Below are 13763 nucleotides of genomic sequence, written 5' to 3' on the forward strand. Positions count from 1 at the left end.
GTTCTTCTTAAATTATTTTCTGTAAATCGATTTTCTCTTCGTTACAAATTATCTCGATAAGATATTTAAATCGATTTTTTTTCATGCGATTGTACATCACTACATCTCTAGAAACTTCAAATTTCAACCGTCACTGGAATCATCCCCATTGAAATGGACTATAGTGATAATTATTAAGTGAATAGTCGCGACTCTTAAAAATCTATATTACTTACATAAAACTATACACATACGTCAAAGGTGTCTAGTCTGTCTTTTTTGAAGACGGAGTAAAATGACATTTGTAGGGTTGTTGATTAGCTAAGTAGTTGTTGTCCATAGTTTTATCGATAGATTGTGAAAGATATTTTTTATGCCAAAAATGACTAAATTGTGAATGTTATGACGTTTTAATGAAAACTAATTGCGTTATTTCCTTCTTTATTCTTATTCTGACAGTTGGGCTACAAGTATCGAGATAAATTTTTATTCATATACATTTTAACCAGAATAGATAGATTTGATTGTCTATGAATTCACATTAAGAACTATAAAACATGTCCCCTCTTTTTTCATAAATATAGTTCTAAATACAGTTTATGTATGTATGAATATCGAGGATTATTCAATTGAAACAAGTTCGGCTATTTATTGCATACGCGTGATCAAAAATCAGTCAATAGTCGATAGAATATCTATCGACTGCAATCACTAGCTGCTCGCAAGCGGGTAACACTTTTGCTCAATGAACTTGTCATTTTACTCCGTCATCAAAAAAGACAGAATATCTACAGATAGACTATAGGAATCGACCACATTCTTGCCTATAACTGAAAATCAGGTTTTTTAATTTTTTTTAAACCGATGCTTTTTTTATTCAAATTTGTATTTGAATATGAAATATAACCAAAAAAAATCTATAGGCGTAAAAATTTTTTTATTAAAAACCGTGGTTTTCAGTAACTAGCAAAAACTTGCTTGATCCCAAGACACTTTTGATGTGTGTACATATGCAAATACGTCTTTGAAAACCATAAACAATTCGAGTGATTGTGAACTTACTTGCAGAACTTCCGTGTAAAGCGGATTTGGCCTGAAGCCTGTGATGTAGAGTCCGTGTACACGACAGTCAGCGTTTACATTGCGGTTCTGTTTTATTCCGATCTCAATGCATGGGTAATACTGAAACCGGTAAATAGTTTCAACAAACATTACATTGAATTTTACTCTACCTCAACAATTTAAACATTGTAACATGTAAACATTGTAACGGTTCTACAAAATGGTTTTCCACTACGCAATATTGCGGAGTTTTTAAAACTGTATTAAGTAAGTAAATTCTTTATTCCCTCCGCAATTTGCAACAGTAGAGGGTGACAAATTAGTGGTTTATACAGGACAATTTGTAGAGGCTCCATCCTAAACTAATGTACTCTGTATTTTAGGTTACCAGGGCTCCAGCCCCATAAGATCTTATACTGATTACCTGAATATTTCTGTTAAAAGTCGCCTTCACAAATATCTCAAACGAGGCGATTGCGCGTCAATATCTGTGAGGATGATGTACTTAAAAACTAAGCATGTTACCTGTTTACAGTCAGCCAAAAGCTGTATTTGGGCCGGAGGTCGGTCTCTGGGGGCAGTGGCACAAGGCACCGCGGCCAACGGCGCGAGTGCACATTCGTCGAAACTCGCTCCACCACGTACAGATAGTGCAGCCGGACCATGAGCGCCGCCTGGCACCCCTAAACCTAGGCGGCGTATGCGTACGCCGTAGCGCATCTCTACGCGGATCCAGTGCTGTAGCAAATAATAAAATTGGTTGTCGTGTAGACTTGCCAATGTGTGCACATTCACTTGCGTAATTATAACTCCACTATCGTCTCCGATTTGTCTTTTTATTTTAATAAAAAATTATTTATCTTAATAAAATATTTAATTTTCCATCTGTTTATGTAAAAACCCCATTCATCATCATATCAGCCGGAAGCCGTCCACTGCTGAACATAGCCCCCCCCCAAGATTTCCAGACTAGTCGATCGGACTAGTAATAAACTCCATTAATGTCGACAATTTGGAATAATGAAATCGTTGGTTTAAAAAATAATTACTTAATGCCTTACTCACATTGACGAGTTTAACGTTAGACGTTGACAGATATAACCCACAAATCTATAAAGTGCACATATTTTGTAATTGACATATTATAGAAATAAGTTAAATGTTGACAAAATTGTCAAAAACAATAAATCAAAAGTGTACAAACAAATGAAAAGAAACATTACCATTTAAACCATTTATTCACCACACAAAACGTTAAACGTAACTTATTCAAGGACATTTTTTTTAACATTTAACTGCGTCCATGGCCGAACGGTTACCCTACTGGACTGCCACGCAGAGGTGCCGGGTTCGATCCCAGGGCCGGGAGAAATATTTGTATGGCCTACATTTAATTCTCTCGTGAGTTTGGGTATGACTTGTCTATGTGTCCATGGCACCCGCGATACAGGGTTTCCCTAGTACGGGGCTATGAGTATGTGTGCGTTATACACAAAAATTACAACAATTACAATATACAACAACAACAATTATTGTGTGGCAAGGGGGCAAGTTCAGCGCTCACTGTGTAAAGCATAAACGCATACACAGCACGATTTTCAACTGCCCGCTACCCGCTAATTTACGGTGACTGTTACATAATGAAAGACATTAAAACACGAGAGAGGGTTTATGAAACGAGCCGACAAGCCAGTTTCATAAAAACACCACACAAGTGTTGTAATGTCTAATTATGTACAGTTACATACACTGCTTTATCTATACACATATTATAAGCTCTTTGTGACGTGTTCAGGAACCGCATGTTACGACTGGCGAAATGGCGGCAAATAAAAACTTTTCTCACGCATATCACACAACCGTAGTTTTTATTTTTAATTCGTAGACAAACTAGAATCGGCCCCAACTATCATATTATCGTTCCATATTAAGTAACGCGTGAAATTGTCAAAATTGTTTACTATTGACATTTCAATTCGAATAAAAATTCATCTCGACTGATATTAGAATTGAGGTCCAATCAAATTGTTGTTTTTCAGAGATGTTCGAAATTTGAATGTAATAATAACATCGAATTAGATGTTATTATGAAGCATCGAGTTTAGAACCAGATACTCGATGTTATGAAGCAATAATAATATTTTCATAGATACGAAATTTGTTCTAACAAAACAGTTTACCTTTATGCTGATAGTAATTTGCGATTTTTGAACACATTATAGAGAGTTTATCATATGAGTGTAGATAAACAATTTAATCGCACATTAGGTCAATTTTCAATAAATGTTCGGTTTTCGAACACGTACTTACAGATTTTAGAAAACGTCAAACTACATCAAATCTAATATTTCCTAGTTCATAGCTAGAGTGGTGAAGGTGCCATGGTTTCTGCGTTCCGAAATTAAATCGTCTTCGAGCTTTATCATTGGAAGACATTTATCTCGTTTTAATGGGTGCTTACGACAAGTTCTATTTACTGGAAAGACTCGAGTTTCTGAGTTGGTTTATCATGGTTACTATCTGCGTTATTCATTATGTCACTATTACTATAAAAGTTAATTTCGAACAACACTTACCTGTCCAGTGCCACTGGAGCTCTGCCAGTAAGTGTGAGGCTGCGAGTCCAAGAGCCGTCTCGCGCCTGCACCAGGTCGACATGACGACACGCGAACCGCTCGAATGGCTCCGCGCCAGCCGACTGTGCTACCACCTGCACTCTCACCCCATTCCGCTGTGAAATGAAACTTTTGTTTTATACGTGTGGCGCACTATAAGTTTCCGGAACGAATAAGAAAAAAATACTATAAATGGTCAGAAATGAATTCATTGTTTCTCAAAATATTCTCTGTTAGCGTTAATGCACTTTATCAAACGAATGAACCAATTTTGAAAACATTTATGCCACTCCTCCGTGATAATCTCTGAAACATATTTTTCGTACTCTTCGACAGCCTCTTCAAGTGATGAAAATCGTTAACCGCGTAACTGGTTCTTAATTTGTCGAAATAAATAAAAGTCACAAGGTGCCAGGTCAGGACTGTACGCGAGATGGCTCATAAGGTCAAAGTTGTTCACCTTCAAAAATTCATATTTGCCGTGTGAGAACTGGCATTATCGTGGTGCAAGATGATACGGCGTTTATGGTTGCTTTTACAGAGTTTGTCAATAGCTTCCGGCGAGCAAATAGTCGTGTACCAATCACTATTCACGGTACAACGATTCTCCAAAGCAACAGTAGCCACGTGTCCAGTTTTATTAAAAAAAGAAGCAATCATCCGCTTAGAGGCACTTTGCATGCGCGCCACTTTGGTTGGTCGTAGAAAATCATACTACGAACATTTTCACAGTTAAATCCATGGTGATGTAGACAACTAATTTGTAAAATGACGCCACGATGTAAATACAAGTGGCAGTCAGATGAAACAAACTGTATTCTACAGCCAAAGAGTTCCATTTTCAATTGTTGTAATTACTTTTTAAATATTAGAATAGAATAGAATTATTTATTTCGGACCATGATCCATAATAATTTAGTAATACAGTAAATTTTTCTTACGTGCTATGGTTAGTACAATACAAAATTACTTAATTTTAGTGAAAAGAAGTGAAAGTCTAGACCGCTACCCTACGCATGTGTAGTTGCACACAATGTAGTTGGTCGGTTCCAGTTCCGGAAACTTATAGTGCGCCCTGTGTATAAGTTTTTAAAGATCTACTGATAATGTATTAAAGAAAAGAAGTTTAAAATTGATGACGCAAGCTTTAATATACAGTGTTATTTTTAACGAGACAGTATGGGGAAATCGGAAAGCATACAAGATACAAGCAAACTGTCTTAGGAACCATTAAGTCTTTTTTGTGAAAATAATTTTGGCGTAGTGAATTTTTTTTAATTTTTTTTTTAAATCAGGACAGCAGAAATTGATTAAATTTAATAAAATTATTTTTCATACGTTCGAAATACCACAGAAGTAGTTATAAAGGTACATACTACAAAACTTACATTGATCAGTAACAAGTTCCATCTCACTGACTTGCCCAGTCCATCCGGGTTGTTGGGGAAAATCGACTGTCAAGTCACGCCCGTTACTTGATATTGCTGTAAGAAATTTAAATTTCAATACGATGTGTACATAATAGACAATTGGACAATAATAAAAAAATCAAAATTTTATGTTAGAGAATGTTTGTATAATAAAAACGATCACTCAATAATAATTATAATAAATAATAATTATTTGTATTTGTAATGAATAAATAAAGTGTGAAAATTCTAATAGTTATAATTACGTAGTAAAGCCAAGAAACTTCACCGTATTCACGATACTCGTACTATCTTGTATTTTTCTCCGCGTTTTTCACTTTACGTAAAATTCTCACAAATGGCAAGTGCACGTCGTCTAGTTTATTTACCTACCAATGGCGGCCCGTGTTCTGAGCCGACATGTAGTGCCGTATTTGCGGTATTTTTTATATTCTTACATTTAATTTTAGCTTTAGGGACTTAAAAGCCAAAATAATATTTTTCTTGGTTCTATACACCCATTATGGTTCATTTTAAATACTTTCAGTAGTCCGACTCCCTATAATACGATATTACTGAGTGTATAAAACAAAACTCTACAAAAGAAAGCTGAGGGCAATAAGAGTAGCAATTATGGGAAATCTGACTAAAGAATGCGTCACAAATTTTCCACTCGATGGAAATATCGGGATTACGTTACCAGTAACTGTTCCCACACTAGTGTGATCAATGCAGCCCCATTTATATCTTGGTTGTGTGACTGCTGCCCTAACACGCACTCTGTCACCCGAAGCGAATGGAGGACCACCAGATACCACTTCTGCATGTACTGCCCTTACTCCGGCTACGCGGCCTAATCCCCGCCATTCCACCTGATTGAATAGTAAAAATTTCAACAATAACAGAGTTCAATGTAGAGCTTCAAATCAATATAATAGCTGCAGTAAAATATTATCTATTACTTACATGTAGGAAAACATTTTGTTTAATATCCCTTTCCACTTTTTGCACTTGACCTACGTCACCTAACGCGACCTGAAACACAGAAATTTATCAATATCTGCAAAAACAAACATAGCAACTTTTGTAGTATTGTATACCTACGCCTTCATAAGCCTTGCAGCATCGTACAGTCATTCCTGTAGTAATGATATCGGAAAGATACTGTGCGTATTCGTCTTCGGAGGCGAAACAACTGCGCCACCGGTAAGGCGGTTGTTTCTTTTCTGGTTTGAGTAAATGAGGTTTTATTTCAAATACTGTGTCATCCATTCCTTGTTGAGGCAACTCTAGTAAGTACGCTACGAGAGCTTCTACAGAGGGTAAACTCGTTCCACCTAAAATTTTAAAATTCTTATATACACACAGATAAACAACTATACATCGACAACCATAAGCCTGCTCTTTGTGGTCTGTCAAAAGTAACCACGGGACGCTCTTAAGCATCGAGTATATAACCAGAAATAAAGACGAAATAAGGGTAATACATTCCTGGTAACTCATCAGTAATACATCACTTATAAATATCAACTCTCGTTTGCAGTGAAATATTAAGCGCCAACAACTGACCTGTGTGTACGTCTCCGTATATTGCAAAAACTATTCTGTATTTATTGTAATAAAGATAATATCTCTAACAATGGCGTGCTTTTGTATTCGGTGGTGTGGGAAAAACAGCAAAACATCTAATTACAAAACAAACGGAATCACATTTCATCGGTAATTAAATATGTAATTTTTTCAATTTTCGTCCATTATAGCATAGCTCAAGTTAAACTGGTCGATTTGAAGTGAAACAATTGACGACACTCATCAATCGCTTCAAATCATTTGTGCGTCTTGCGTCCACCTAATGCATACTATTCATTAAGCACGCATTACTAGTGTTGCACTGAAAAAATCATATTATGTATCGATATTTGCAAGTATAATTATTACTGTATAATGATTTATTTAAACAATCGGTAAAGCAAAAAATTTACATCTAACGTCGACGTACATAGTTAAGTATTGAGCCATGAGCATAATGTATCGAATTTATAAGTATGTCAGATTATGTACAAGAAACACTAATTATTATATAATAGATTGTAGAATTATAGATATGATTTCGCAGATGATAGAGTTTCTGGAGAATAGTTCATTTTTATTGCTCAGGAAAATTGTTTTTGTTTGAGAGTACATTTATGTATTATGCAATCTTCGTAAAGCTATTCAATTAATTCTTAAAACTCTAATAGTGTAGTTGCGATGCCAAATTAATTAAACAAGTACCTGTATATTTAGGTATCTAGTTTGTGCATATTAAATGTCGTTTGATTTTTAAACGGTTGTTTAATTAAACATGACAGTTTTTCCCTTATCCCTCGCCTGGCTCAAATTTATTTTAATTATTTTTATTTCTACTTCATTGCATAATAATTATAAAATAATTAAAAAAAACACGGGAGTCCCTGTGCTCTTACAAAGTAAACTAAACATTTATTTTAGTTTATATATGTATCTTTTTGTTTGCTGTCAGTACAAAATTGTGTTTTGACATTTTTTGATACCCAATGCCATGCTCGGAATGACTATGGATTCTAACAATTCTACACAATTCGAAATCGGTTAAAACATTCAGAAGTTACAGAGGAATCAATAAACGATATTTCCTTAGATATGTATCGACTCATCCGAAGAACAGAGTCCGATGTGATTATATAGCGAAAAGAGAATAAGTACGTTACGAGAACAATTTCGTTATTCAAACTAAGGCCTATGTAAAGGTATTTTGAGAATTTATATATCTTATTTCGTTTCGGAAATATAAAATCGAACAAAGGTCGATCTGACATCCACAGCGAAGAAGAACGAACGAAATGTACTATGTCCTGAGAACAAGTAGTCTTACACATAGACCTTTGCTCTACGGATGAGTCGGTATATTCACCAAGAAAGCATTACGCTCCTTTGTTTGGTCAGTCGTGTAAAAAAACGGGTAATGGTATAATGCCATATCAACGGGTCCTAAATATAAGGGCCAAACTAACAATTCCATCATTTTCACTTTTTTGTGGGAAATGCTTGAATTCATAATGAAATAAAGCATTCCCACAAAGAATTTTATCATGAAATGAAGCATTTCCCACAAAGCAGTGAAAATGATCAAATTGTTAGTTTGGCCGTTATATTTAGGACCCATCGATATATACATCTTGACTATCGATTTCGATAATGTAATATTTGCTTGCCCAACTCTTATATATATTTCGAATTCGGACTGGCCAATCAGAGCGCAGTTGTCACCAGTTGTCATTTGGCAGAATAGTTATTTAACAAAATAAATGACATTTCGTCTCTATTTCTGGTTATATACTCGATGCTCAGCGTTCCCTCACGCTCAGCAAACCACAAAACGTTTTGCATTTGTACTAGTATTTTAGGTGATACCACGTCACGTATCACATACAATAGTTTTTGGCACGAATTTGTTTACACGTAACAGTATCGAATAAAGCACTAACATGATATAATCGATAGTGATGATTCATTTGTGCAAATACAAATATTCAATGTATATGAGCCTATAATAGTCCCTTTTTTGTTTGTTTAATTCCTCAAGCAAAATAATTCGGTTTAAAAATATCTTAAGCTCAAATGTGCGCTAATAACTTCTTTTATTAAAAAAAGTCGATCTGAAAAATTTCTTAATATATAGCTTATCGGTTTTTTTAATAGAATTATACCTGTCAAGTTTTATTAAAGTCGGTTAACGACAAGTGCGCGAAACCGGATTCATCCCCTAGTTTGCCACCCCAGTTTGCTATCCTTTTTTCAAATCGGTTGAAAAAAAATCAAGACTCAATTAAAATTAATTATTTAACACTAGTGGTAGAGCATCTTGTGAAAGAGTTTGTCTAGTTCCAGTTTGTGGTATGTGGGCAGAGTGACAATTGGAAATTTTCAAGGTAACGGGCGCAACGGCAGTGTCTCACACATCTTTGCGATTAAGGGCGAGGCCAGACGAACGTAATTTTGCGAGTTGCGTAATTTACGCTGCATTCGGTTTCACAACCGCACCGTGCATCGTGCTGGTGCAGGTGACCAAAGGGGTGAGCGAAAAGGTCACTTTGGTATTGGAAGCGCGTGAGGAGAAACGTTTCTTGTTCCATTACACTATATGATACAAAAACCCCGTACAAACGCAGAAAAGCAACTGATAAAATACGTACGTCTAGCGCTCCAACCGAATTTTAGTCGAACGTAAACTACGCGACTCACAACTCACATTTTCATGTCACACGCTCAAATTACGCCCGTCTGGCCTCACACTAAAGCTCTGAGTGGTTCTGTATATTATGTATCTGTCATGGGCAGGCGTGTATAGCTTACCAACACGACTCGTTCCGTCACTTAATAACATAAAAAGTAATAATGATGCGCCAAGCAACCACACCAACTACCTGGTCTCAAACTAGGGGATTCCCTGTACTATACGTACAAGAGCAACGAAATTCACTCCAATAGAAAAGTTTATTTCCCAAATTGGTACTACCGAGAATCGAACTCGGAACCTCCTTATCCAGAGCTCACAGTGCAAAAACACAATTACTTAGATTAATTATAAGGAATTACTGTGTATATAAATCATGATAATATTACCCAAAGCTTGTATTGCAGCGTAAACAGCATGCCTGGAGAAACCCATTTCTATTACTTGTTGTACTTGAGATGAATTTGCCCAAGTGTTAAGATCTTTCCTTGCTGCAATTTTTTAATATTTGTAGAAGAACACAGTTATTCAAATTTCCAATTAGTATATTCAACGGTAACTTACAAAGAGATGCAGTGCTTGTTGAAGGTCCAGTGGATATTTGCATGAGATTACTTTTGTCTATAATTGGCATTTCAGGTGGCGAATCGTGGTCTTTCTCATCTCCTTCAAAACCGAATGAAAATTTAATTAGAGTCCGAAGAATAACAGTGGCGTTGTGTAATTTCACATCTATTATTTCACGTTTTTCTACATAACGACAGTCTCGAACTGCCCTTATTATCATCGTACCAATTATTATTATCGTACCTTGGTATAGCAAAGCCAATGTAATCATACATAAAAGTGCTTTCATCATCTGAAAGTCTAATATACTGTTAGGTAATTTTCCGAAAAATTTCAAATAGTAGACATTTTACCGGACATTTTTGTGACAAATTAGAAATGTTTTTAAATTTTTCGGTATTGGAAAAATATAATTTAATGGATCATATTATGTTCTAGAAATATCTTTTGAAGTTTTATTTAGCGTGAATTATAATATAAAATTGTATAGCTAAAAGCAAGTTAGAGAAAAACGGGATTTAAAATGTTTGAACAGCGAAAAAAAATTTTTTTAATGACCATCATTTTCGGTCAGTAACTTCAACTATTGACAGATGTCAACGTCAACTGTGGAAAAATATAGAAAAAATATTGGAAAAATATCCGGAATAATATGATTTTTTCAAAATGGAAATTTTTCCATGACCTAACACTAGTCTAAAATAATACGAACTACACGAAACAAATTATGTATACGTGAAATTTCATACTCCTACTAAATAGGCAAAAAAAAGTAATCGACTAATTTCGTTCATAGAATCTATAAACGTCTCTCCTGAAAAGTTGTCATTTTACAGATGAGACCTTATTACACCAAGGGTTCTCGACTGGATTTCAATTAATAGTCCTGTCATAAACAACTGAATCCAATAACTTACCATTTACATGGGCAGCCAACTGTTGAACAATAGTGAAAGCAGCCGCAGCGAGATCTTTAGGGTTGTGGGAGGCGGCTAAGGGGCTAGGTCGCGTTGCTAGCGATAGTAATCTTCGTAGTAAAGTGCCTTCTGTGCCTAAGTAGGTTGATGCGCCTCTTTCTAAAGCACCTGGTATGAATACATGATAATTAACACCAATTTTCGCGAATTAAATCGCGATTTAGTATTAGTTTTGTAATATCAGCATTAACAAATTTAGGCTGTCGTTATACTTAATAGTAGGGAATTTGCCCAGCAGTTCGGGCGTCATAAATTCTGAAGGTGATATATCAGGAGTCTGCTGAGAGTACACTGATATGATCGGTCGGCACTACAATTGGTAAGTGTGCACATTGTTTATTGCTAACTTAGATAACAGGACTTGTTGTCATGATGGCCTGAAAATAAGACTATCATGAGGCAGTAACAAGATTTAGAATGAAAGCCGCCACTTATATTGAAGGTATAAAGAGGACATGAAGAGGTGGCAGAAGGCTGTACGGTGCGTGTGGAGGCCCATCATAAAGATCAGAGGATCCCATTAGTTCAGATCCAGAGGATCCACATGAGGTCGAAGATCTATTAAGACAGTGATATCAGTGTTAGTAAGTCTTATGAAGTAGAATGAAGTTGGAATAGGTATATGCGAAAAATCAACATTATGATATTTAGGTGTGACGACAACAATACTTGGATAATATTTTAAATAACGCAAAATAGGCGCTTTGTCGTCGAGTTGCGGATACCAGCCCGTTGCACCAAGTACCAAGTAATATTTTAAATAAAATAGTTTACTCCGTCCAATAATTTATTTAAATAAACTTTTGACAGCTCGAATTCTAATCAATTAGTGATGTCCTAATGCGTTTGTGATTCGATTTTTTATAATAATCGATTTCATTTATGAAATAGTTTTAATCGTGAATACGAGCGGATTAAAAAAATAAGATATTGTCTGATTAGGATCGTTATATTGCATTTGACAATTACTCAAGAATTAATAATTATTGTTAATGAGGATTCAAGTGATGATTCCCGTTCATATGGAGAAGAATCCGATGATTAATTATAATAAACAATAAGAATTTATTGTAGTTATTTACAATTTATTTCATTTCATTATAATTTATTAGACAGATACCAAAATTTATCAACTTGAATAATCTTCATTGATAAATAATAATCTGTTGACTCGATAAATATCGGAGCTATAGAGCACGTCGCTTCACTAAAATTATAAAATAAAAGAGTCCAGCAAGTATTGCATTTTTTTTGTCCATGGTTGGATGTCAATAACTTCGGAACTTAGGTATGCATATGTCAAAAGTTAAATAAATGTTTGGACGGAGTATAAAGGTTCGTAATAGTTGTAAGAACACGAGAAAAGTTTTTATAAAAAAATGTGATAAAACAAAACAAATAATTTCACCGGATCCTTTGGATTTAGAAACTTTTCTGTTATTATTTACTTACTAGCATTGTCAGGTGGTTGCATTAGAACTTTTCTAAGGCGAGTACGAGTGGTCAGCATACCGCGAACAGCGCAAAGTGTGAGTAGTTCAATTTGTTGTTTTCGTAATCCGTACACATCAATGTCAGCTAGGAGAGAAAAGAAAAAAGTGTAAAGAGTAAAAAAAAATAATAAATAAAATTGTTGTACCAAATTTTTTAAGCCAGTTGTTTCCAAATTATAACGTTGAATACTGAAGAAATTGGTTGTATGTTTTTATTTCTGTTTTTATTAAGTGTTTTGAAGTTATTAGTTTTTTGTGAATGCATGAATAAATCTATTTATTTTTTTGTGATACACACGTTATAAGGTGTTACAAAAACGCATTTTTAGCTATTGAGGTCCGCCTCGGGGTATGTAACATTTTTTATCTACACACATATCATAAACCCTCTATAATGTGTTCACAAACTGCAAATTACGACCTGCATAAAGATAAACTGTTTAGCTAGAAAAAATTTCTTATCTGTGAAAATGTTATTATTGCTACATAATAATATCGATTTTATTATTACATTCAAATTTCGAACACCTCTGAAAAATAAAACAATTAGAATCGACCTCAATTGTAATATCAGCCAAGATGAAGTTTTATTCAATAGCAAACAATTTAGACAAATTTACACGTTACTTGACATCAAATGATATGATGGTTGGGGCCGACTCTAGTTTGTCAATGAATTAAATAAAAACTACGGTTGTGTCTTAGGTTGTGTGACATGCGTGAGAAAAGTTTTTATTTGCCGCCATTTCGCCAGTCGTAACATGCGGTTCCTGTATGTCGTAGAGAACTTATAATATGTGTATAGCTAAAGCAGTATCTGTACGTAATTAGGCATTAAAACACTCGAGTGATGTTTTTATAAACCCACTCTCGTATTTTAATGCCTTTCATTATGTAACAGTCACATAAACTACTATTTCGACACACATATATGCAATGACTTCCACACTGTGCTCATGCAGTCCTGTAAAATAAAATAATAATTAACAAATTTAACAGTTAAGTACAATATAAAAAAATTATAGAAAGTAAATGTTTGAAAGAAATCTTCAATATAATAAAAGGTCATAGAATTATGGTTAATAAATAATGTCTTAATATTTATTTAATGTGAGGAAAGAAAACAGAACAAAATCGTTAAATTACCTGGCAAATGATGTGGATGCATAGGCGATGCTTGGGGTCCGGCACCGAGTAAGGCAGCGAATACTCTCAGTGCACTTTCTCCACCTCCCAACGGTTGTGTGAGGCGTTCACATTCAGCGCTTTGAACGCCGCTTAGTTCAGTCTAAAATAGAATTACACCATTTGCATGTCAGTACTACAAGAAATTGATGCCTTACTTTCTCAAACACGTTTCTTATAAAGAGTGATTATTCAGGAGATGGCTAAACTTTCTATTTATT

General features: G+C 34.9%; 1 protein-coding gene across 1 annotated transcript in view; it reads right to left on the reverse strand.

Moving 5' to 3' along the window:
- LOC113233295 (probable E3 ubiquitin-protein ligase HERC2) overlaps positions 1 to 13763 on the reverse strand; it is a 98226-nt gene that overhangs the window by 34779 nt on the left and 49684 nt on the right. Inside the window, exons 36-47 of the mRNA XM_026468365.1 lie at positions 13504 to 13645; positions 12317 to 12442; positions 10805 to 10972; positions 9885 to 9986; positions 9710 to 9811; positions 6170 to 6402; positions 6032 to 6100; positions 5766 to 5937; positions 5045 to 5140; positions 3618 to 3772; positions 1567 to 1779; positions 1042 to 1161 (exon numbers count right to left, since the gene is read on the reverse strand). Coding sequence (XP_026324150.1) covers positions 1042 to 1161; positions 1567 to 1779; positions 3618 to 3772; positions 5045 to 5140; positions 5766 to 5937; positions 6032 to 6100; positions 6170 to 6402; positions 9710 to 9811; positions 9885 to 9986; positions 10805 to 10972; positions 12317 to 12442; positions 13504 to 13645 — 1698 coding nt within the window. The remainder of the gene's footprint in view (positions 1 to 1041; positions 1162 to 1566; positions 1780 to 3617; positions 3773 to 5044; positions 5141 to 5765; positions 5938 to 6031; positions 6101 to 6169; positions 6403 to 9709; positions 9812 to 9884; positions 9987 to 10804; positions 10973 to 12316; positions 12443 to 13503; positions 13646 to 13763) is intronic.

The sequence above is a fragment of the Hyposmocoma kahamanoa genome, unplaced genomic scaffold (assembly GCF_003589595.1).
Source record: "Hyposmocoma kahamanoa isolate Upper Pololo Valley unplaced genomic scaffold, ASM358959v1 78, whole genome shotgun sequence".
NCBI lineage: Eukaryota > Metazoa > Arthropoda > Insecta > Lepidoptera > Cosmopterigidae > Hyposmocoma > Hyposmocoma kahamanoa.